This window comes from Notolepis coatsorum (genome assembly GCF_963971535.1).
Source record: "Notolepis coatsorum genome assembly, chromosome: 14".
Lineage (NCBI taxonomy): Eukaryota > Metazoa > Chordata > Actinopteri > Aulopiformes > Paralepididae > Notolepis > Notolepis coatsorum.
In genome coordinates, this window is record NC_140178.1 from 25,745,680 (window position 1) to 25,770,270 (window position 24,591).

Consider the following 24,591-nt stretch of genomic DNA (forward strand, 5'->3'; position numbering starts at 1 on the left):
CGGCGCTGTGGCTTGCTTGGCGCTGCCCACGGTGCTGAACTAAACAGCAGAGAGGCAATTGAAAAATCTAATTTCTCTCTTATCTTAACCTGTTCCACCCCACGGGGATGGTACCGACCCCTTTTTGACATTATTATCATATATTAATATTTTTATGAGTGATGCAATAAATTAACGTTTTTAAAATCAAACGTTTTCAAGTATTATTATCACTACTATGTCACAAATACATGTAGAATGTAAAACGTTAGGTTGGCAATAGTTTAGCAATAGGTTAAAAGTGAGTTTATATCATTTTAAGTTTTTATTTTTCACTCGTGTTTTTGCCCGGAAGCGGAAATGGAAATGTTGAACCATGGGAATTGTAGTTTTTTGTGGCCACTTTGAAGAGCGGCTCGCCAGCTATCTGCCAGCGTCGGAATTTCTCAAATCTACACTTCCTGTGGTCCGCTATGGCGTTTCAAAGTTCAGCGTTCTGAATGAATCATATCAATAATTGTTATGATTCGCGATAATAAGCTACAAAAGGTAACGTTTTTGACAAATATTGAAACGCAGTCAGTTTCTCCACACTATTGTAATCATGTAGGAATAATTAGATCTGAAATTAGTTACAAAATGGTTACACTGTGGGAGAAATAAAAAAGTACAGTCGATTACATTAAATATCTGTATATGTTATTATGCATGCCTGGTGATACTATATCCAAATTGAACTCGGCCATTTGAAAGATACTATATGTATATATATATAAATGTGCGAATTGGCTATAATAAGGTAATGTATAAGCATATATTCTATATTCTATAATAATATTTCAAATTGCATTGGTCCGGATGGGAGAATTCAGTACTGTATATACAAAACCTTCAATTTGATCATCTTCCCTTTATTAATTTCCTTAGATCTTTTGTACACATGATCTCAAGATGGTACTGAATGAGCTCAGTGGCAGTTTTTTAAGTTTGGTCATTATTATCATGGTTTTATTCACTGTCAAAGATGAAAAGAAAAATCATAATTCATATTTTCCTTTGTTTCATCAGAATTTAAGCAAGCCTAGTAATAGACACAATATTTCTGACACTGAGAATACATTCATTGAGGTCCATAGATGTTCCTAGATACCAAGAATATGCAAATAGCCCTTGTAGAAGTGGAGCAATATTCCATTTACCTAGGTATACATTTTATGCAGATTTCACCTGGGGTGGAACAGGTTGAACATTCACTTATACAGAAAGACTGAACGGATATATATAACAGACCTGCTGGGGCAGCGGACTGAGAGCAGGGGACACAAACAGGCTGGATAAGATGGTCAGGGAGGCCAGTAGTGTGGTTGGGGTGGAGCTGGACTCTAGCGAGGGTGGCGGAGAGGAGGAACCTTGCTAAGCTCCAGGCCATTAGGGAAAACCCCTCCCACCCACTATACACAGACTTGGCTGACAGGAGGAGCATGTTCAGTGCCAGGCTCACACTACCTAAATGCAGCACTGAACGGCACAGGAAGTCCTTCATTCCGACAGCCATCAGACTATACAATGCAACACTGTGCCTCATCATCATCATCATCATCAAACCTTTATTTGAATAGGCAGGTTAATTAAGAACAAGTTCTTATTTTCAATAACGGCCTATTTGGGGGTAAAAAGCCCCCTAGGGGAAAGGGGATGGGGGATAAAATCAAATAAATAAAAATAAAACACAAAGGAACATTATTAAAAAGGCAGGACATACATACAGAGCAACAACTGAACTGAACAACAACTGGCGGACAACAGAACAATAGCCTCACTGCATCACCGAGCACAGAGTGACAGTTACCATCTTCCTGGTCTCTTACTTTTTAAACAGCACTGTGCAATATTACACCTACTGTAGACTTCAGTATATTTTGACTGTATTTATTTACTGTATCTTTTATTCTATTTTTATTCTATTTCATTTTATTCTATTCTTAGGCCATTTGTTTTTTATTCTTATTCGTGACTTGTTCTGTCTAAATGTTTAATGTTGAGTGATTTGCAGTGTCAAATTTCCCTCAGGATAATACATTTATATTCTATTCTATATCTTTGAAAAGTCTCCATTTATTCAACACTTCTGAATTCACTGACAAACTGAACTGAACTGACAAAAATAAGGTGCATAAAAAAGAACACTAAATTTCTCCACAGGCTACTCACCATCATTAGTAGAGCGGCAAGCGGCGTTTGGGGACAGAGTGAAACCTTCTTAAAACACTGTCCCTCCACTCATTCCTGAACTGTTCTGTAAAGACGTTCTTGAGGGTAGAAAACTAATTCTCACAGAGTGCCGTGCTAGCGTCAGTAGTGTTGTTGTTGACCTCAGTGCCCAGTAGGGCTGTCCCCGACTAAGGATTTGGATAGTCGACTTTGATTGGCAAATATATATATATATATATATATTTTTCCTACCAGGGCGGGCACAGCTGACTCAGTGGGCGGGCCCGGCGAGAATATTTCTCTTCATAGTAAATAAATATTTTATTTTGTTTTGACAAACTGAATTAACTAGTAGGGGCGTCTCACCTATCCTGCTAGACTTGGGGAGGGAGGGTTTATGTTTCAGCTAAAGCTGTTGAGGGTTGAGCATAATTGTACACTTCAGGTTGCCACTGTGTCAGAGTTAAACCCTGAAGCCCACCTCGTCATATCTATTTATATTCATACTAACGGTAGAGTAGAGCAGGATAGTTACAAACATACTTACACACATAGGTAGTGAGGCCAATTGTATTGGGGACGGGGACTTAGCTCCTTTCGTCGTCTCAATCTTCCAAGGTAAGAACACACCATATTAACCCCTACAAGCATAACTGGACCACATACCACTTTAACAACCTTTAATCAGAGCAGCATAACTGGACCACACATACCACTTTAACAGCCTTTAATCAGAGCAGCATAACTGGACCACATACCACTTTAACCTTTAGAGGTCAATGGTTAGAGGCTGGAATACACAAACGTCATGTAGAATACATTTACTTTAGATACTTAAGTACATTCAATAGCAAATACCTTTTATACTTAAGTAGAATTTTAATGGAGGCCTTTTACTTTTACCAGAGTACTCATTTATCTGGGTATATCTACTTGTACTTAAGAAAAGGAACTGTGTACTTCTTCCACCACTGCTTTAACACCAGGCAAATCACATGCTACACACAGACAGACAGACAGACAGACAGACAGACAGACAGGCAGGAAGAAAATCAGGTCAGCAGTCAGGTACATTATCAAAATAGAAACAGACAATTCCCCCTATCAAGGACAGAGAGGGCAGAAGCTGCCCTTCAACAAGTGCACATAATTTCTGGAATATGTTCTGAGATGAATTTAGCATGTGGATAAATGAAGGGCAGTAGAGATTACAAAAGACGTATTCATTTGAGGTATTATTTTAACGTACAGAAATGTCAAGTTCGCGGGCACGTATACACTGTAATCACAAAGGCCAATCAAAACTGTTGACAGAATCTGGCTATGGGGCGACAATAATGTGGTCAAGAGCATATGGTTTCTATATTTAGCCTTTGGCGTGGTTTATTATTATTCACATGGTAAGCAGCAGTACTAGAGTTCTCCTCTCTCTGAGAGGCAGGTGGAAAAGAGGTAGAGGGGGAGGAGACATCTCTTTAAATACTCGCCACCTGGTGGTATCATGAGTGGCTCCGCCTAGAGCGCCCTCTAGTGGAAACAGTTATATATGCAGTTAGACAGTTAATTGCAATCCTACATAGAACCTCTAACTTTAACACTCCCACTTAGGGTTGTATAGCACACTGTATAACTTCTCCAAAAACAATTTACAAAGAAGATAATACAATCCAGAACATCAAAAAGAATATGGCAGTCAATATTTACACATCAAACATGACCTCTGCAAATCTCTTCAATTTAAATTTGGAAACAGGTTTTCTCATAGTGTCTGCTACCATGTCGTCCGTTGGACAATAAATCAGTGTCATTCTTTCTTCTCTGATGACAGATCTGATGAAATGATATTTTATATCGACATGCTTACATCTATGTCGGCACCCTGGGTTCCTAGCAATCACAATGGTTCCCTGGTTGTCCTCATAAACAACAGTCTTCATATATACATAGGTGTCCATCACTTCGAGCAGTTGTTCTAGATAAACACATTCCTGCATTGTCATAGCTAGAAACATACATTCGGCTTCACAAGTTGACAGTGTCACTGCAGGCTTTAAGCTCTAAACCCTCGCTGCCCTTTCTGAAACACAGCTGTTCGTCTGCTGTACCTTTGGGATAACGTAAAACATGTTTTTGACGTAAATCAATGCTTCTCTGTGGGGTCAGCAAAATGCTGTGACAATTTTTACTCACTACAAAACATAGGTCAGGGCGAGTACAGGTTGTCAAACAACTGAGGCTACCCACAGCTTCTCTATACATCTCTTACATCAGTCAAATCGTTTCAGGATCTTTTCCACATAATTAAATCATTTAGAACATGGTAAATCATTCACCACTGTATTTAAACCTGGATTCTACTCCTTCCGTATTTAAACCTGGAGTATCCTCCTCCTGCATTTAAGCAGTGTAGCCACCCTCCTTCCGTATTTAAACATGGAGTACCCTCCTTCAGCATTTAAGCAATTAGCTACGAACCATACTTTGTACTTGTGGTGGGCTTCAATACCCTCCTTGATTGAATACACCCATTTCCCTCCCACTGTCTGTCTGCCCTCTGGTAACTGTCGTGTTACTTTGCACGGTAACAAATACGTGAGTCCTCTGCTTTGGTTGTAAGTATCTTTATTAGCTTAGCCTCGCTACGTTACACGGGTGTCCATCCTAGGTTCCTCTCAAACTCCCCCTCACCCCTAGTACGGTGGCCCATACACTCGCGTATAGCGCACCACATTAACATAACACCACAGTAACTTGGTTAGAGTAAAGGTGTGGTTGTCCTCTAGGGACCTCATCTCCTCATCCCTTGCTCTCTCCCATTTACTTGATTCAGGTGACACTATGGCCTCTTTAAAGGTCGGAGGTACCCCACTGACTACCCTGTAGCAGTAATCAATGGTGGTAAGTGTACTGTCATCCTCGTCACTTCCTCTTCGGGCATAGTCTGTCAGATACTTTGGTGGTTTGTGTTCCCTTGAGGGATACCTCCCACTGCTTGGGGCACGTGACATCACCCTCGGGCGCTCCTAGTCATCGCCCTCTGGGGGTGTCTGACTGTCTGTCTGCACGACCGTGCTAAGTACACTGGGCTGAGGTGTCTCTGTTTCTTCACACCTTACTCTGGAGTCCAGCTCTGGCTCCTCTGTCTGTGTCTCGCTCTCACATGTTGTCTTTGTGACAAACTTGACTAGCCTGTGTTTCTGCACTCTCCCTTTACCGGGATGATAAACTAGGAAAGCAGGGCTTCCCTTGTCGTGCCCTACAAAGAGTCCTTTTTCACATCTGGACTCGAGCTTTCCCCTGTCCTGCAGGTAAGCATGACACACTGATCCAAATTAGTGCATTCTAGCTAGATCACACTTCTTTCCTGTCAGTGCTGTATACGGGGGGTGGTGCCCTTGTGCTTATTAAAGCACCTGTTTCTGGTGTAAGCGGCTTCTTGCACCGCATAATGCCATAGGCTCTTAGGTAAGTTACTGTCTACTAGCTTACACCTAGCCATTTCGAAAAGGGTGCGCCATTCCCACTCTGTTCTGGTGTGGGGGATATGGACATGACGTCTCGTGTCTTATCGTGTACCTTCTCAACAGTGATTGGAACTCTGTTTGTGAACTCGGTTCCGTTGTCGGACCTCAAGCATCTTACGTCTGCCAGGAATTTCTCTGTGGCCTGGAGTGTGTCACTCTTTGCTTTGAGAAAGTAAACAAACACTGCTTCTGTGCACACATCTGTAAAAGACTGTACATATCTAAAGCCTCCTATGGACTCGTTGCTTACTGGACCGGCTAGATCCGTGTTAACTAGCGCAAGTGGTACCTTTACATTTTCTGTGGGATTTCTGTTTCTCGATTGAGTAAATGTCCCTGTTTTGCACACTACACATTCTTTGTCAGGTCTACGCTTTTCACCTTCAATGTGCATGCCTTCTGTCACTGCTTGCAGTTTCAGTAAATCCTCGTAATTACAATGACTCATAATCTCATGCCATGTCTGAATATCGTGACTGACCGTCACACTACACATATCATTATTATCATTACACTTGTCGTTGTCATTACACTGTTTGCAGATAATACATTCTCTGGTACATCTTTATGTTAAACCGTGTACCGTCAGGCTCTACAAGAAAATGTTTACCTTTATTGAAGAATACTTTGGCACCGTTTGCAGTAGCAGCTATTACAGAGAATAGTCCTTGTGGGAACATCACTGTACGCCAGCGCCCCCCACTCTCCGTGAGGCATACCTGTGCGTCTCCTCTCTCTTGCGCTAACCCGTAGGTGCGCTTCCCGTCTGCCAGCTCCATGCTGTGTTTCTCCGGGTGGAAAGTGTTGTCAAAGTTCTTGAACCGACTCCTGTCGTTGATGACGTGGGACGACGCACCTTTGTCCACGATCAGTCCCTTCCTCTGGGCCCGCTGCAGCTGCGCCGGCCTGGCGACGCACGCTGTCCGCGCCCCGAAAGCGAAGTCTTCTTGTCCCGTTACTCTCCAGGCGTCGTCTCGATCCATCTCACGTTGACCGTCGCTGCCATCTTGTCTGCTGCCGCCATCTTGTCAACAGCCGCCATCTTGTCCGTAGCCGCCGTCTCGTCCATGGCCGTCATCTTGTCCATGCGCGTATCGCGCGCTCTGGTCGTGTTTCTTCATGCACGCTCTGTCTGTGTGCCCCGTGGATTTGCAGAAGCTACACCAGACAGTCTTTGTGCAGTCGCTTCTCCGATGGCCTTTCTCTCCGGATCGCCAACACGCCAGCTCCGCCGTGGGCCTGGTCTTCTCCCTTGGCATCGCCCTTCAGCACCCTCTCTCCCGCCTCCGCGGCGGCTGGGTGGGTATCTTCTGAGGCCTTGAAGTTTCTTAACTTGGCCTTGAACTTTCCCAGCATCATGTCCGCTGAACCGTGTGTTACCAGGAGTGTGAATGGTTTGTACAGCTCCGGTAGTCCTCTCATCACCATCGCCATCATTAGCCCATCGCTTGGTGCTTCTCCTGCAATCTTCAATGCCGTCATGATCTGCTCAGCTCTGATGACGTATTCGGTCACCGTCTCGGTGTGCCCCTTCCTCAGTCCTGTTAGTGTTATGTAGAGGGCCACGACTCAGGGTCTTCCTTGCCCGATATAATGCTCTCTCAACACCCCCAGGCTTTCTTGGCCTTTGTCTTTAGTGTCGCGGAATATCAGCCCCAAGCTTGTGTCGTCGAGCAGTGGCGCTAACTCACAGTATGTGTCTGCATTACGCTTGTCGTCCAGGGTTTGTGCTTCCGCCGTCAGATCTCCCGTGGGGGCCGTCAAGATCGTTGTCTTCAGTCCCACACCGTGCATGCAGCATAACATGGTCCTCTGCTTTTCCATTGAATGAGGGCCATTTGCTCCTTCCCTTGGTCGCCATCCTCTTGGTTGATGGTAGGCGTAGCTTTAGCTCTTGTTGGCCTAGCGTCTAGCCACGCGGTGCTCCCGGTGCTAACCTAGCCTATACTTCAGCTAAACTTGCTACCCTTATTATTTCGGCCCGGCGTGATCTGGGCCCATAACCTGTTGACAGAATCTGGCTATGGGGCAACAATAATGTGGTCAAGAGGCATGGTTTCTATCTTTAGCAGCAGTACTAGAGTTATCTCTCTGAGAGGCAGGTGGAAAAGAGGTAGAGGGGGAGGAGACATCTCTTTAAATACTCGCCACCTGGTGGTATCATGAGTGGCTCCGCCTAGAGCGCCCTCTAGTGGAAACAGTTATATATGCAGTTAGACAGTTACTTGCAATCCTACATAGAACCTCTAACTTTAACAAAAACACAGGATATGTCAAGATGGACAGATGGATAAAGTAAGGGCTGGGCTAGCTCCTGATTGCTGATTGGCTGTGAGCAGGCGGTGGGGGGAGGGACGCAGCCTCAGCTTGCTCCTCCTTACCTGCTCACCTCAGTGCTGAGCTGGCTGCCACCCTGTCCACCAGCACCACCACCACCAGCGCTGGCTCTGCCACCGGGGCCAGGCTCTTCAGAATCCACACCAGGCCCGGACTGGCCATCGGGACGTTCGGGACGAATCCCGATGGGCCGGAAGTAAAGTGGGCTGGTCCAATTTTTTTTTTTTTTTTTTTTTTTTTTTTTTTATGGGCGGGTTTGACAGGCCCATTTAGTCCACTCCGATCCGCCCACTTTGGTAGGGTAGGGCTGAAAAAGTTAGATGTAAAAATGAAAAATGCCACAGAAAGATGCTTAAAAATAGCCTACTAGCTCTTGCAGTGATTTCAGTCATCTCCCTAGGCTACATGGCCTGTACGGCGGGCCGGTGTGGGCCAGTGTGAGTCGGTGTGTGGGCCACTAATGTGGGTCGGTATGTGGGCCGGTGTGTGGGGTACGTGTATGGGCCAGTGTGTGGGCCAGTGTGTGAGTCGGTGTGTGGGCCACTAATGTGGGCCGGTATGTGGGCCGGTGTGTGGGCCGGTGTGTGGGCCAGTGTGTGGGCCGGTGTGTGGGCCGGTGTGTGGGCCAGTGTGTGAGTCGGTGTGTGGGCCACTAATGTGGGCCGGTGTGTGGGCTGGTGTGTGGGCCAGTGTGTGAGTCGGTGTGTGGGCCGCCTCATTGCTTTTACCAAACGGTTTGTGCGTTTTGCGAATCTGATTGGCCACTGATGTTTCTGGTCATGTGACATGTGCGCCCAACCGTGTGACGCAAGTTCTTTGGACGGTTAAGCTTAGGCGCTCTTTCGAAGTTGGTTAAGGTTAGAGTTTGTCTTAGAGCAGGGCGATAGAACGCCAGCCCTGATTCCAAACTCTAACCTTAACAAACTGCGAAAGAGTCGCCTAAGCTTAACCAGTGATAAACTAGGCGTTAGGTCGTTTGCAGGATGTTCGACACGGAAATGGGCTAAGACACTGGTCGGCATGCGATTGGGTGCACATGTCACATGACCAGAAACGTGCTTGGCCAATCAGAGCGCAAAACGGGAACGCGGAAGCACGAACCGTTTGGTAAAAGCATAGACGCGTGTGGGCCACTAATGTGGGCCGGTATGTGGGCCGGTGTGTGGGACTGTGTGTGGGCCAGTGTGTGAGTCGGTGTGTGGGCCACTAATGTGGGCCAGTATGTGGGCCGGTGTGTGGGCCGGTGTGTGGGCCAGTGTGTGGGCCGGTGTGTGGGCCGGTGTGTGGGCCGGCAGTGGCGCCGGCAGGATTAAATTCCATAGTATGCATGCTTGCTCGCACAGAAACAGTCCGTCCAGATGATGTAGCCTACACAGCGCTCTACTACAGATACACTACCCAGAGCGCACCGACACACATAGGTGACAATAGTGTGTGTGCGTGTGTGCGTGCGGGCCGGAGTGACTCTGAACGTCTCAGGCTGAATTTGTGTCCCCTAGCCTATCCGTGACATCGAACGAGAGAAACTCAATGCCATTTGGAGCATACCGTAGCGTAGCCTAATTCTCCAAATTTTCTGACACCGTAGCCCAGGGGTGGGCAACTTTGTATATGGTGAGGGCCACAAAATGTCCACAATCAATCTGGGGGGCCGCATTGTTTATCGGCAGTCCCGCCAGTAGTACCCCATCACTCAAATAGCCCATAATAGTCACAGATGTGATAAATAAGGTATATAAACAATTATAATTTGTTGTAACTTTGTTTTTATTCCATTTCAAATGCATTTAGTAATGCAATTTCAACTTTATGAATTTATAAACAGCTGAATTTAAAAGTATTGCTGTAACCCCAAATATATACAAAAATGATCAATTATAATTAAGGCTTCTAATAAAATAAATGTATGAACTTAAAGCCCACTGCTCAACAAACACAAAGCAGCATTCCTGCTGCATTTCACTACAACAGTAAATCAAAAGTACAATAATAAATGATTTTGTTAAATGTATAAACTTTTATCCTGCTACTAAACAAAACATTATAACACTGAAATGCATGTTATGGATATGAAGCACTCAGGAATGTTTTGTTTAGTAGCAGGATACAAGTTTATACATTTAACAAAATCATTTATTATTGCATTTTTGATTTACTGTTGTAGTGAAATGCAGCAGGAATGCTGCTTTGTGTTTGTGTTATTAGTGTTATCTGAACACTACAAAAGTAAACAAGTAAAGTGCAAGTAAAGTAAAGTGCAATACTACATGCCTCCCATTGACCCTTTATCAAACTGGCATGACATTCACCCTCGCCCCACAGTGGGTCAATAATGGTTATAATAATAATAATAATAATAATAATGGTCCCCTCTCTACACCTCTCCATCATCCCCCCCCTCTCTACACCTCTTCATCATCTCTCCCCCCCTCTCTACACCTCTTCATCATCTCCTTCCCCCCCTCTACACCTCTTCATCATCTCCTCCCCCCCTGTCTTTAATGAGACACTTGTGGTCTCTCCATTTGGCGCACAATAGCAGGAATGTCAACTTCAATGTTTGTGCATGCAATCTGTATCAGATGAAATAATGTTTCATCCGACAGCCTGTTTCTCTCCTTTGACTTGATGTGCTTCATGTTTGAGAAATTGCTCTCACGTTTGTATGTGCTCCCAAACATACTGGCCATAGAGAGGGCAAAGTCCCTGAGGAGTGGGAAGCGGGGCTCAGGTAGCAGTTTCCAAAACGAAATTCCCCTCTCATTTCTCTTTGCTTGAAAAAAAGGATCTGACTGTAGCTTGCACAGTTCAAGCTGCAACGGTGGGGGCTGCTCTGACACCGTAGCGGTGAGGGGGCCGGCAAACAGCGCTATCCGTGACTGCATGCCGTTGAAATCTTCAAACCGATCATTGAATTGCATTTGCAGTGTTTCAATGTCGCTCCTGTACTTTCCGACGGCTCAGCCATCGGATTTCTGTGTGTAGCTGCAAGTCGCCATAATCAGTGTCCATCTCTTCCAAAAAGGAGACAAACTTTCTATGGTTTAGTGACCTGTTGCCTCCACGAATTAGATTGGTAACCTTGGTAACCAAATCCATAACATGGCTGTATTCAAGCTTCTTGGCACAGAGAGCCTCCTATATCAGATAAAAAAAAAGAAAAACGATTTAACGACTCTCGCATATAATTTGACTACACTCGACTCGCATTGGTCATTATAGTGACGCACAATAGATGGAAATTATGTTAGCGAACTTACCTGATGTATAATGCAGTGCAGAATTGGACACTCAACGCCACTCTGCCTTAGAAGCCCGGCGAATCCATCGGTAACAACAGCCGACAGTTTATCAAAACCCCCATATTGCTGCACGGCACTTTCAACAGCGTTGAATATGTGCACACTAGGGCTGACCCCTATTAGTCAAATAGTCGACTAATCGATCGAAAGGAGTCATAGTTGACTGCCAACTCTTCTTAGTCGAATACAATACAAAAAAAATAAAAAATAAAAAAAAATAAAAAAAAATTATAATTTTTTTTTTTTTTTTTTTTAATATTGGCCTGGGGCCGCATGGAACGTCGGTGAGGGCCGCATGCGGCCCGCGGGCCGCCAGTTGCCCCTCCCTGCCGTAGCCTATTCTCTGACAATATAAGCCTTCAGAAACGTTTTTTGTTGTCCTTTTAATCGATCGAAAGGAGCCATAGTCGACTGCCAACCTCTTAGTCGAATGCAAAAAATTTAAAAAAAAAGTATTAGAATTTTTTATTTTATTTATTTAATTTTTTGTATCATTCTTTCCAAAAGAAAAGAGGCCTAGAAGCGTGGCTAACACTAATGGCACGGATACCAGAGGCTAACTGCCTAAGAAAACAGGCACAGAGGCACTGGAGGATTTCACCCGTCTAATGAACACACTAGACTAGACTAGACAAATATCAAGATGTATCCATCAGTGGACCAATTGCATGCTTTTGCAGAGGACAAGAATCCTTTCGTCGACTCCTTCAGACATTAAGCACCCCCACAGCCCAAATGGAATAATAATAATAAAAAAAAAAAATTTGGCCAATCAAAGTTGACTATCCAAATCCTTAGTCGGGGACAGCCCTTGTCGTCAAATGTTGTGCTTAGTGAACAACGTGAGGCTGCCTGGAGATATAGCTCTAAGGTGGAAGAGCTGATCAGCAGAGGGAAGCAGTAATCTAACAACTGAGAATTTCAAACAGTAGGCTATCTTTCCTTCTTTCAGATTTTTGATACACTGTTTTTCCATCAAGAAAGCTTTTTCATAATTTGGATGGCATTTGACTAACTTCAGTGTCAACCAAGAATGATATGCAATTCGAAATTGGCCCCTGTAAAAAAAAGAAATGGTGGAGCTGAAAAAGCTATAATTAAAAAACAAAAACAACAAGTGACTTGCTGCGAAACATGCTGGTGATGTAGAGTAGGGCAGTTTAATTGGGGGGAGACAGACAGACAGACACAGACAGACAGACAGACAGACAGATAGATAGACATACAGACAGACAGACAGACAGACAGACAGACAGACAGACAGACAGACAGACAGACAGACAGACAGACAGACAGACAGACAGACAGACAGACAGACAGACAGACAGACAGACAGACACACACACATAGACACACAGACACAGACAGACAGACACATAGACACACAGACACACATACACAGAGACACACAGACACATAGACACACAGACACAGAGACACACAGACACAGACAGACAGACAGACACAGAAACATACAGACAGACAAAGAAACATACAGACACAGACAGACACAGACAGACAGACACAGACAGACACAGACATACATACAGACACAGACAGACAGACAGACACAGACAGACAGACACACAGACACAGACAGACACACAGACAGACACAGACAGACACAGACAGAAAGACACAGACAGACACAGGAGAGAGACAGAGACAGAAAGACACACAGAGAGAGACACACACAGAGAGAGACACAGCGAACAGGCTCTTGGAATGGGTGTCTGGGAGGAAGTGGGGGGTCTTTCAATGTTGATTAAACGGCAAGCAACTAATGTCATGAGTGCAAAATTAAAGGACACTAAATCGAATCTAACTGAAATTGTGTAGCACAGACCTTTCTATGGATCAAAACCTCAATATTAATACTTCATGTATCCTTAATCCCTAGGCTAAAAAAAAGAAAATGTATGCCAATGACAGGAAGTAACGGTATATATATGTGTGTGTGTGTGTGTGCACTGTGCACGAGTGCACATCTAGGGGCGGGGTGTAGATTGGTCTCCCTGATGTTGACTCCTTACCACAGCCTTGGGTTGTTTAATACTGGACGAGTGTTTCATAACGGCCGTTGTGTGGGCCAGTTTCGGGGCCGGTGCGTGGGCTGGTGCGTCTGAATGTCCCGGGCTGAATTTGTGTCCCAGTCCGCCCCTGCACATTACACACACTTCTGCAGTCCCTCCCGCCGTCCCCCCCTCTCTCTCTCTCTCTCTCTCTCTCTCTCTCTCTCTCTCTCTCTCTCTCTCTCTCTCTCTCTCTCTCCCCCTCCCTCCCTCCCTCCCTCCCTCCCTCCCTCCCTCTCCTCACTAGTTCTCTGCCTCTGTTCTCTGCGTTACTGCAGATCAATGCTATGTTGACATCACAGAAACCGTCAAATCAGAACAGTTTAGTTGAGTGAGGATAGATCTTGTGAACTCGAGACTAGACTGATGGGTCAATATGGTAATTAGAGACACAGACCCATTGATACTAACCTGTATTACTATAAAACCATGCTAAACACAGAAAAAAGGCATTTCTAATGCATGTCCCCTTTAAATCAACTTTCCAGCCCCCGGTCAACTGTCAAATGATGTCAACCTGAATTAACGTTCAGTATTCAATATGGTCTGATATTAACATTCAGTATTCAATATTGTCTGATTCAATATTAACATTCAGTATTCAAGTAGAACAGCTAGCTAGCCATTGTGGACACTCGTAGGAAAGGCACCTTGGTTGAGAAATGCAGGCTTGAATAATAATGTTTGGTAAGGCTGTCCCCGAAGCCTGTTTTTGGGATTCAAACTTCGTCAGGGTTCTTCGAAACGGACGTTCGACCCGTTTTTAATTAAAAAAAGTAAAAAGATATATATATATATATAATTTATTTTTTATTTTTTTATATATATCCTCAAACTAAATCCTCAATTTGAATAAAGTGATTCAAACTTCGTCAGGGTTTTTCGGACGTTCGAACCTTCGTTTTTAATAAAAAAATTCAAATTAAAAACATAATTTTATAAATTCTTTATTTTTTATATCCTCAAACTAAATCCTCAATTTGAATAAAGTGATTCATCTGATTAAATGAGTCTTTTTCTTTTATTAAATCAACATTCCAGCGCCCTGTCAACTGTCAAATGATGTCAACTGTCAACCTGAATTAACATTCAGTATTCAAGTAGAACAGCTGCTTGCCGTTGTGGACACTCACCTTTCCACAGCAAAACAGTAAGCAAGGCACCTTGGTTGAGAAATGCAGGCTTCAATCTATGTTGTTTAGTCTATCTGTTCAGTATTGTTCAGTACTGTTTGAAGATGCACAATGAGATCGTCTGAGAATTGTTTAATAAACAAATGTTCTAGAATGTTTGATTATGACATCATACTGTGACATCACAAATGTTCTAGGATGTTCTATCACATCATACTGTGACATCACAAATGTTCTAGAATGTTTGATTATGACATCATACTGTGACATCACAAATGTTCTAGAATGTTCTATTGACATCATACTGTGGCATCACAAATGTTCTAGAATGTTCTATTATGACATTGTGAGTGTAATTTCAACATTCTCTTCAGTTGTGAGTCAGGCTTATGGCTTTCTGCAAAACACTGCACCCATTCATCAGCCTTGATAAGGATTGATACAGTCGAGAAGGTCAGAGTGTTCATGCGAGGGGCCTGTTCAAAAGCATATCTCTTCTGTCTTCCGGATGCCCATGTGGAACTTGGCCCAATCAGAACGATCCTCCCAGGGACTGGGCGAGCCGGTGATGCATCTTTTTCCGTGTGTTTTATAAACAAGTACACTTGGCTTTTCTTTGCCTTTCGCTCTGGCAGACCTGTGTTTTTTTTTCTTTGATATACGCTCTGCCAAACCGAGAGACCTTCCATGGATGCAAACCTTTTTTTGTTCAAATAAACCAACGTGAGTATTCAGAACCGTATCTCCTGGCTTCATTTCTGACTATCTGACTTTCATTGTGACCATGTTACTGTTTGCTTTAATGCCGGGCGAGAACCTGTTGTGGTCTGTACATTTAGATGCGCTCATAAGGCCTGTCCTGTGTTAATCTTTTTTCTTTTAAATCATTATTAACTTGTCAGTTAGTCCTCCAATTACTTATAAAACATCTGCAATAAACATAATCAACACTCAGGAGCACAATTATTCCAAACTCTGCAGCAGGTGTGACTGATTGGTATCAAAGACGGCTGTTCCTCCTGCAGAAAAGACTTTCCACATACAACACTGATTTATTGACGAGCAGGTGTAGCAGTGAACATATTGTAGCATGTATGTTAACAGCTTATCCCTTTATATCTGCTCTGCATCCTGATTCCCACGGCGCACCCTAGTGTTGCACCGACAGTGTGTCTCTATTCTTACGGTTATGATCATATTATCGGCACGTCTACAGGTGATACAGGTGGTTTCTCTCTCATTTAGGGGATTCCTTTGTTTTCTGTCTAAACCAGTCCAGCGGTGGCAGCAGGAGGAGGCGTGGCCTCAAGGGGTCAGGCGCTTGGGGTCACGTGGGAACATGGACGTCTGCCGGACATTGTGGAGGCCGAGGTAGAGCATGCAGACTCTCTCCAGACCGATGCCACCTCCACCGTGGGGGGGGGCTCCATAGCGGAAGGAATCGATGTAGGCCTTGATCTTCTCCAGATCTATCTGGTGATGCATGGCTCTCTCGGTCAGCAGCTGGGCGTCGTGGATCCTCTGAGCTCCAGACAGGATCTCTTCTCCTCTCATGAACATATCATAGGAGTTGGAATATTTAGGGTTAGTGGGGTCAGGCATAGTGTAGAAAGGCCTCACAGCCAGGGGGTACTTGTCCAATACATAGAAGTCTGTGTCGTACTTCTCTTTGACCAGACGGCCAAGTAGCTTTTCATTGGGTGTGCTGAGGTCCTCCTCGTCGCCCATCTCCACCCCGGCCTCGTGCAGCATGGCCAGGCCCTCCTGGTACTCCAGCCTCAGGGTCGGCTCCAGGAACCGGAAGGGCTCGCTGGGGTACTGTCTGTTCACCATCTGGATCTCTGTCTGGAAGTTGTCTCTCAAGCCCTTGAAGATCTGAACCATAGTGTCAGTGATGGAGTCGATGACCTCGTGGTAGTGGTAGTTGAAGGCCAGCTCGATATCCAGACCCACAAACTCCGTCAGGTGGCGATGGGTGTTGGAGTCCTCTGCTCGGAAAACTGGGCCCACGCAGAACACCTTGTCGAAGTCGGCACAGATGCACATCTGCTTGTAGAGCTGCGGGGACTGGGCCAGGTAGGCGCTGGTCTTGAAGTAGGACACAGTGAACACATTGGCACCGCCCTCGCTGGCAGCTGAGATGATTTTGGGCGTCTGGATCTCCACAAAACCCTTCTGGGTGAGCGTGTCTCGGAAGAGCATGCACACTCCTGCCTGCAGGCGGAAGATGGCTTGGCTGGTTGTTGTTCTCAGATCGATGACCCTGTTGTCCAGACGCGTGTCCTGGTTGACCATCGCTCTGCCTTCCTCGTCTCCCTCCCCCTCCGGCCGAGACGCGTCCTCCAACTGCAGGGGCAGGCGAGGTTCAGCCTGGCTGATCACAAAGACCCTCTCGATGTGCAGCTCCACGTCCTGCTGGGTGCAGCTCTCGATCTTCTGCTCCACCTTCCTGAGAACAGCCTTCACGTCAACGATGCTCTCCTTGGTGATGTTGGCGGCGAACTTGACCATCTGCTTGCTGGCCCACTCCCCCACCGCCACCAATGCCTGCACGTTGAACTGCTGCTGACGCAGGACCAAGAAGCACTGCTTCCCTTTGGCTCGGCTGGTGTGGATTCTGGCACGCAGCCAGATCAGCTGCTCAGCCTTCTCTGAGGTCAGGTCCTGGATGCGCACAAACGTCCTGTCCAGTTTCTCCTGGCTCTGAACCATGGCAGACACGCCATACCGCTCCTTGGCAAAGTCATCTTCATCTGTGCTCTGGTGCTCCTCAGCCAGCTTGGCCTGCTTCTCAGCCTTCTTGGCCGCTTTCTCCGCTTCCTTCTGCTGTTTCTTCAGACCCTTCTTGGACGGGCCCTGCTCCTCCTCGCCCACCGCGGCCCCCTGAACGTCTTCCTTAGTCATGTCAGATTAGAGTCGCTCCTGGTGTGTATATCTGCAGAAGTAATGAGAGCAGCAGCTCGTCAGCTGTTCACAGAGCATGGAGAGGGAGGAAGGATATTCGTAGCGGGTGTGGTTTGTACAGGCCGGGGGGTCGTCGTTGGTGTGGTGGGGTATGTTTGATTATGACATCATACTGTGACCACAAATGTTCTAGAATGTTTGATTATGACAGCATACTGTGACATCACAAATGTTCTAGAATGGTCTATTATGACATCATACTGTGACATCACAACGAAACATGGTTGAGTTTTTATCCTCAAACTAAATCCTCAATTTGAATAAAGTGATTAATCTGATTAAATTAGTATTTTTTCTTTTATTAAATCAACTTTCCAGCCCCCTGTCAACTGTCAAATGATGTCAACTGTCAACCTGAATTAACATTCAGTATTCAATATTGTCTCATTCAATATTAACATTCAGTATTCAAGTAGAACAGCTAGCTAGCCATTGTGGACACTCACCCTTCCACAGCGAAACGGTAGGCAAGGCACCTTGGTTGAGAAATGCAGGCTTCAATCTATGTTGTTTAGTCTATCTGTTTCAGTACTGTTTCAAGATGCACAATGAGATCTTCTGAGAGAATTGTTGAATAGATACACAAATGTTCTAGAATGTTCTATTATGACATCATACTGTGACATCACAACGGAACATGTTTGAGTTCCATTTGAATAATAATGTTTTGTAAGGCTGTCCCCGAAGCCTGTTTTTGGGATTCAAACTAAATCCTCAATTTGAATAGTGATTAAAACTTTGTCAGGGTTTTTCGAACGGACGTTCGAACCTTCATTTTTAATTGAAAAAATTTAAATTAAACAAAGAATTCATTTTTTTTATAATTATAATTTTTTTGTATTCTCAAACAAAATCCTCAATTTGAATAAAGTGATTAATGTCGTGGATTTTGACTAGTGGTTAATGAATGCAGAATAACACAGGACAGGCCTTACACCGGTTCCTGACAGGCAGCGAGCGAGCGAACTGGAGACGAAATCGCGCGTGACACTGTCCTGATATGAGGCGGCGCGTGTCCGAGTGTGTGTGTGTGTCTTCTATGGCTCTGAAAGCAGCCTGCGATTCTCGACCAATAAAAAGTGTTTAGGGGCGGGACTCTGCCACGTAATCGCTCAACTAGAGACACAGCGAGCGAATATTTGAGGGGTGAGCGACATCGCTGCTCAGTTCGCTGTCGCTCGCGGAAGGTCAGGATAGTCTGATTGAAACGAATACATTTTAATCACTTTTTCTCGCTCGCGTCGCTCTATGTCAGGAAGGGGTGTCATGAGCGCATCTAAATGTACAGACCACGATGGTTCTCGGCCGGCATTAAAGCAAACAGTAACATGGTCAGACAAGAATCAAGTCATCAAATGAAGCAAGGAGATAAAGATTCTGAATACTTATTTGAACAAAAAAAGGTTTGCAATCATCCATGGAAGGACTCTCAGTTTGGCAGAGCGTATATCAAAGACCATGTACACAGGTTTGCCAGAGCGAAAGCAAAGAAAAGCTAAGTGTATTACGTTATAAGCATAGCGAATAGAGACGTATCATTGGTGCATTTTAGTTTTGGGAGGATACTTTCTGATTGGGTCAGGCTTTATATGGTCATCGGAAGACGGAAGACAGGTTTATGAAGAGGTGCAAATGGGCCCCTCGCAGACGCTGACCTTCGACTGTATCAAGCCTTATCAAGCTTGATGAATGGGTGCAGTGTTTTAACAGACAGCCTGACTCACAAAGAGAATGTGAAATTACACTCACAATAACCTTTCCACTGTGACTCGTTGACATTGATTGATTTGAAAGGGATACAAATAGAGAATGCCTAGTGTATCAGTGTTTGTAGCCAAAGCTAATTTGCAACACCCGTCCCTTAAAAAGGGATGACATACAACATTATAAAATAGGACATACAGTAGGTAAATAAAAAGGTATTTTGATGTAGACATGATCCAGTAAAACACAAATTATGAAACTATCTGAAAGCCCTCTTAAATTATACATTTCAAATGAAACCTGGATGTTTGTTCTTACAAGTGTCTTCTTGTTGCAGATCTCATGAACACATTTCACAAGGTCGCCCTCCTTGCTACTTACCATACCCATGTCAGGGAGGTCATTCTGCAGTAATGTAACCAAGTGGGAGCTGCGCCCACAATGAATCAGAACAGTTTCGGCCCTTACATTTTCAGGTCACTCCCCTCACAAAAACAGATACTTTCAATCTGTAAAACCAACCCCTCTGCCACAATGGAGTTTGTCGGTTGATGATTTGTTGGAGAATGCCCGTCAAAATGGCATCGGCGTTTTTCATTCAAGTGGCTACTCCCTTTCACTGCCACACTAACCAAATGGTTAACCCTTTCACTGCGACTGATTGAAATTGATTGATTGAAAACTTTATTAACAGATTGCAGAATGGGTACAATACAGTAAAGCTCAAAACACACAATTGTTAAGGGGATGCAGACCAGAGAAAGACTTTCGTCTTGTTTACATCAGGGTCCCCCATTTTCAACGACAACACAGGTTACCTTTCACTGCCACACGACAAAGGGTCACCCCTTACTATCACACCACAGACGGTTAACCGTCTGTAGTGTAATAGTAAAGGGCCAACCTTCTGTAGCGTGGCGGTGAAAGGGTTAATTAAATAACTGCCAGATATTGAAAGATGAAGTAATAAAAGGAAAAGGGGGCAAAAGCACTTGCTCCTGGGACATTCTTTGACCATTTTACCGCCCAAAATACCAAAAATATCCAGGAATTCTATAATATACTATAATTATAGTACTTAAATTAAATGGGAGCCGACAAGGTTTTTGTATCCAAATGTTACCTAAAGTCTCGACTACAGCCGTGTGAAATCTGATTATTCCTTGTTTGAGTTTTTAACCAAAAGGCAATGCAGCCAAAGTGCCCAAGTCGAGGCACGAGCGTTCCCGCGCTGCTATTTACAATCATCTCGGGAGCTCCAAAAGCCATTTTCCATGATTGATTATTGTTAGGATGTGACGGTGGAAAAATAGTGAGGCAGGTTGTCGTCACCTGGTGGTTTGCTTTTCCTTCACCAGTGGAAAAACAGGCTGCAGCACAATTACAATAACGTAGCATTTTACATATAAAGAAATGCCATTTGAAAATAAGAGCAAAAAATACAAAACTAAACTTTTCATACAAACAGAATATCACTCAACAACTAGGCCCTTGGCTATAAGGCTGTGTCTCTTCCAAGCCTGCTTCTACTTTCTCCTCTATCCCAGGCTTTATCCTGGAATAGACATTTTACACCTTAAATAATTCTGTACAACATGGATACATCACTTGATTGATTGATTGAAAAGTTTATTAACAGATTGCAGAATGGGTACAGTACAGTACAGCTCAATACATACAATTGTTAAGGGGATGCAGACCAGAGAAAGACTTTCGTCTTGTTTACATCAGGGTCCCCCATTTTCAATTCATCATAACATATATGACATACATGACATACAGATAGACAGTACTGCTACATCTATACATTTATGACATATCAGATTTGCAAATACAGTATTGTTTGTGATACAAAAGTGTCCAGAAAAAGAGTGTATATACATTTGGCGTAGAAACTGTACATTGGAGGAGGTTGGGTGGGTGGGGTGGGGTTGGGTGGGTGGGTGAGGGCTGTACATTGGAGGTGGGGGGGGGGGGGGGGGGGGGGGTTGGGTAGGGGACACACACACATTTTACACTGTACATTGGAATACTGACAAAGCCTTACTTGGTAATTTACTGTACACCTAGGTTAGGACATTTGTAGGGGCCAGTTTCGAATTGCAGTCTCACGTAGGTGTTTTTTGAAAGTGGGTAGTGATTCACATTCCTTTACAGCTTTAGGTAGGGCGTTCCACTCCATACTGACCTACCATTATACAACACTAAACTGTCTTTAGGGCACTGTACAAGTCTATTCCCTTTCCATTATGAAACCCCCGCTGTCCTCTGCCACTTGGTACCTTCTGAATCTCCCCTCCAGAAAGGACTAAACACCGGTACTGATGTTGAATCCTAGCGGTTAACAGACTCACACAAACACGGTCTCATTTTTACACAATGTCTTTATTTTTTTTTCTAATTACAGACTCATGTGTTAAAAATAAAAAAAGCAAAACATATATTTTTTAAACCCAATCCCCCCTGTTTAAAAAAAAAAAAAACTCTCCACACAAACCCCCCCCCTAACCCCACCCCCAAAATAAAAGCTCCGCCCCCACTCCAAGTATTACATTAATAATCAATGCCGTTAGCCCATCCGGTCCTCTGAAGACAAGCCGTGACTGCACTGGCGCGTGGACAGAGACCAAGGGTCCTTAAGGGCCCAGGTAATCCTAGAAAACACCCCGTTCTCTGCTCCTGCCTTTCTCAATCTCTCACAACGTCAACTTGCCTGCCTCTCTCATATCTTGGCTTCAGCTCTCTCTCTATAAATTATGTGTTGGGTGGCCAATTGTGTCCGAGTGGCGTCAGTTTATGTGTGTCTGTCAGTCTGTCTGGCGTGTTCATCTGTATGCATGTTCATGTACCTCTGTGTTTTATATCTATGTGTGCGTGTGTGTGTGTGTGTTGTGCGCGAATAAAGTGTTAAGCGACAACATCAGCGTTTGTTGTTGTAGTATATGCCCCCCGCAGCGGGCCTGTGGTCCCCCTGCCCCCCGCCCCCCCCCACACTGACAGGATGGGGTGAGTGTGCACAGCGGGAGCAGAGAGAGAGAGACGCCGCTGTCTCTCTAATATACAGAGAGAGAGGAGGGGTGTGGGGGAGGGGGGAAGACAGAAAGGCACGAGGAAGGAACAGAGGGAGGATGGAGGGGAAAAAAGCAGGAGGACGTGGAAGGATAAAAAAAAAAAACAACAACACTGAGGTCTTAAAAGATGAAAAAGTATGCAGAGATCTGGTCATGCCATGGTGGGGGGTGACAGGTGTAATGGGCTAAAGGCGGAGCTACAATCAATTAAAAACCCCCAAACAAAATGAATGTGTGGCCCCCACTAATGAACACTGGCCTCTGTTCAAAAGACAGAGCGAGAGACAGTGACAGGTGTGGGATGGACAGGAGAGAGGGGAGGTGAGGGCAGGAAGAGGAGGAGCCAAACTAATGACAGCTGAAGTTAGGAGGGATGAGGGGGAACTGGTCAGAGAACAACAAAAGGCAGGGAATAATGATAATACCGAAACATAAAACACAACCAACTCATCATCCCTAGTGGAAGTTATACATATGTACGGTACATAAACAAAAATGAACATCATAACCCTCGCCATCGTAAGATATCCTTTTCTCGTCGATGTGTTTTCTTTTCTTTTTCTTTTTTTGCAAGCATTTGTTTGGGGGGGGGGGGGTGCGGGGGTGGGAGTGTTGGTGGGCTGTGTGGTGATTGGTTGTTGTGAAGAGGAAGTGGTCACAGCCAGACTTAAGGACACATCTGCAGCCTGAGAGACAGCATCATCAAATCATCACGTAATCTCCCTCCCTCTCCCTTTTTTGTTTTTCTTTTCCCCCAAAAAACAATACAAAAACAATAAAAAAAAAAGAAAAATTAAAAAAATGCCACCATATACATTTCTCCCCCAACGGCCAGCTTATACCTTACCAGGGGCGACAGCACCAACCTCCACACGCACCACGCTCACTGCGGCCAGTCAGTCTCTCTGTCCAGAAGAACCGGGTTTGTTTTCTATTTTTTTTCTTTCCTTTTTTGTCTTTTTTTTTTCTCTTCTGGGGAGTTTCTTCCTTTATTGGGGGGAGGGGGAGGGTTGGGGATGGGGAAGGGAGGGGGACTTTTTTCATTATTATTTTTTTCAATAGGAACAGTAAGGGGAATACCACGCTGTTGTTCGCCCTCTGCCCCTGAAGGCTCGTCCTCGCGCTCGAGGAAAGCCCTGGTCTGTGGTGCTGATACCGGGCCTGTTTGTTCTCTTAGCGCCCACCTTTATCTGCCTTCCTCGGAACAAGGACTCGTCCAAAGCCATGGCCGTCCTGACAGACTCCTTGTTTGCAAACTCTATATAGGCAAACCCTTTGGGATGCCCAGTGAATTTGTCACACAGGATGGTGACTCTTTTGACGGAGCCGTAGCCGTGGAAGTGGGCCTCCAGCTCCTCCGCCGTCGCACCGTAGTACACGTTTCCAACGTAGATCGATCTCCCATCTGCTTCCATCTTCTCCTCGCTGACAGGAGCGTTCTGTAGCAGCACCTTCAGCTTTTCTGCTTCTTCCTCCATCTCTTGCACCCGCGCTTTGATGGCCTCCAACTCCGGGTCTTCAATCGTGGCCTCTCCCTCTTCTAATCCCGGCTCCTCGTCGCCGACACCCGGGTCTTCCAACTCTGGATGCCCGGGGTCCGAGTCCAGTAGGGATTCATCCGCCAACCCGTTACCGAACTCCGCCATCGCCGTGTTTCCGGTGTTCCGACGCGCCTCGTGGCTGAAGCGATCCTCCAGACGCAGTTCATTAAGGATTGACATTGTTTCCTTTTCCATCTGGTGATTTTAAAATTGTATCTACAGTATATATTCAAGCTTACAGACAAAGCCGGAAACAACAAGTGATATCTTCACTTGTCTTCTGATCTGAGATCTCCTGAGAGAATTGTTGAATATATACTGTACACAAATGTTCTAGAATGTTCTATTATGACATCATACTGTGACATCACAAATGTTCTAGAATGTTCTATTATGACATCATACTGTGACATACATGTTCTAGAATGTTCTATTATGACATCATACTGTGACATCACAAATGTTCTAGAATGTTCTATTATGACATCATACTGTGACATAAATGTTCTAGAATGTTCTATTATGACATCATACTGTGACATCACAAATGTTCTAGAATGTTTGATTATGACATCATACTGTGACGTCACAACAGAACATGTTTGAGTTACATTTGAATAATAATTATGACATCATACTGTGCATCATACTGTGACATCATAAATGTGATTTAGTTTGAGGATAAAAAATATATATAATAATAATTTATTTTTAATTTTTTTCAATTTTACTTTTTTAATTAAAAACGAAGGT

The 24,591-nt window shown here is 44.6% G+C and overlaps 2 protein-coding genes across 2 annotated transcripts; both read right to left on the minus strand.

The window, feature by feature from the left end:
* Positions 1 to 15,824: 15,824 nt before the first annotated feature.
* Positions 15,825 to 17,467, minus strand: LOC311240892 (aspartate--tRNA ligase, cytoplasmic-like). The gene has a single exon (XM_084329497.1). The coding sequence runs from the start codon at positions 17,460 to 17,462 to the stop codon at positions 15,864 to 15,866; it is 1,599 nt and encodes a 532-aa protein (XP_084185623.1). The 5' UTR covers positions 17,463 to 17,467; the 3' UTR covers positions 15,825 to 15,863.
* Positions 17,468 to 23,352: 5,885 nt separating this feature from the next.
* Positions 23,353 to 23,943, minus strand: LOC311240472 (polyadenylate-binding protein 2-B-like; the record flags this gene model as incomplete). The annotated part of the gene is made up of 1 exon (XM_084329052.1): positions 23,353 to 23,943. The coding sequence occupies one exon, from the start codon at positions 23,941 to 23,943 to the stop codon at positions 23,353 to 23,355; it is 591 nt and encodes a 196-aa protein (XP_084185178.1).
* Between the last annotated feature and the right edge of the window lie 648 nt (positions 23,944 to 24,591).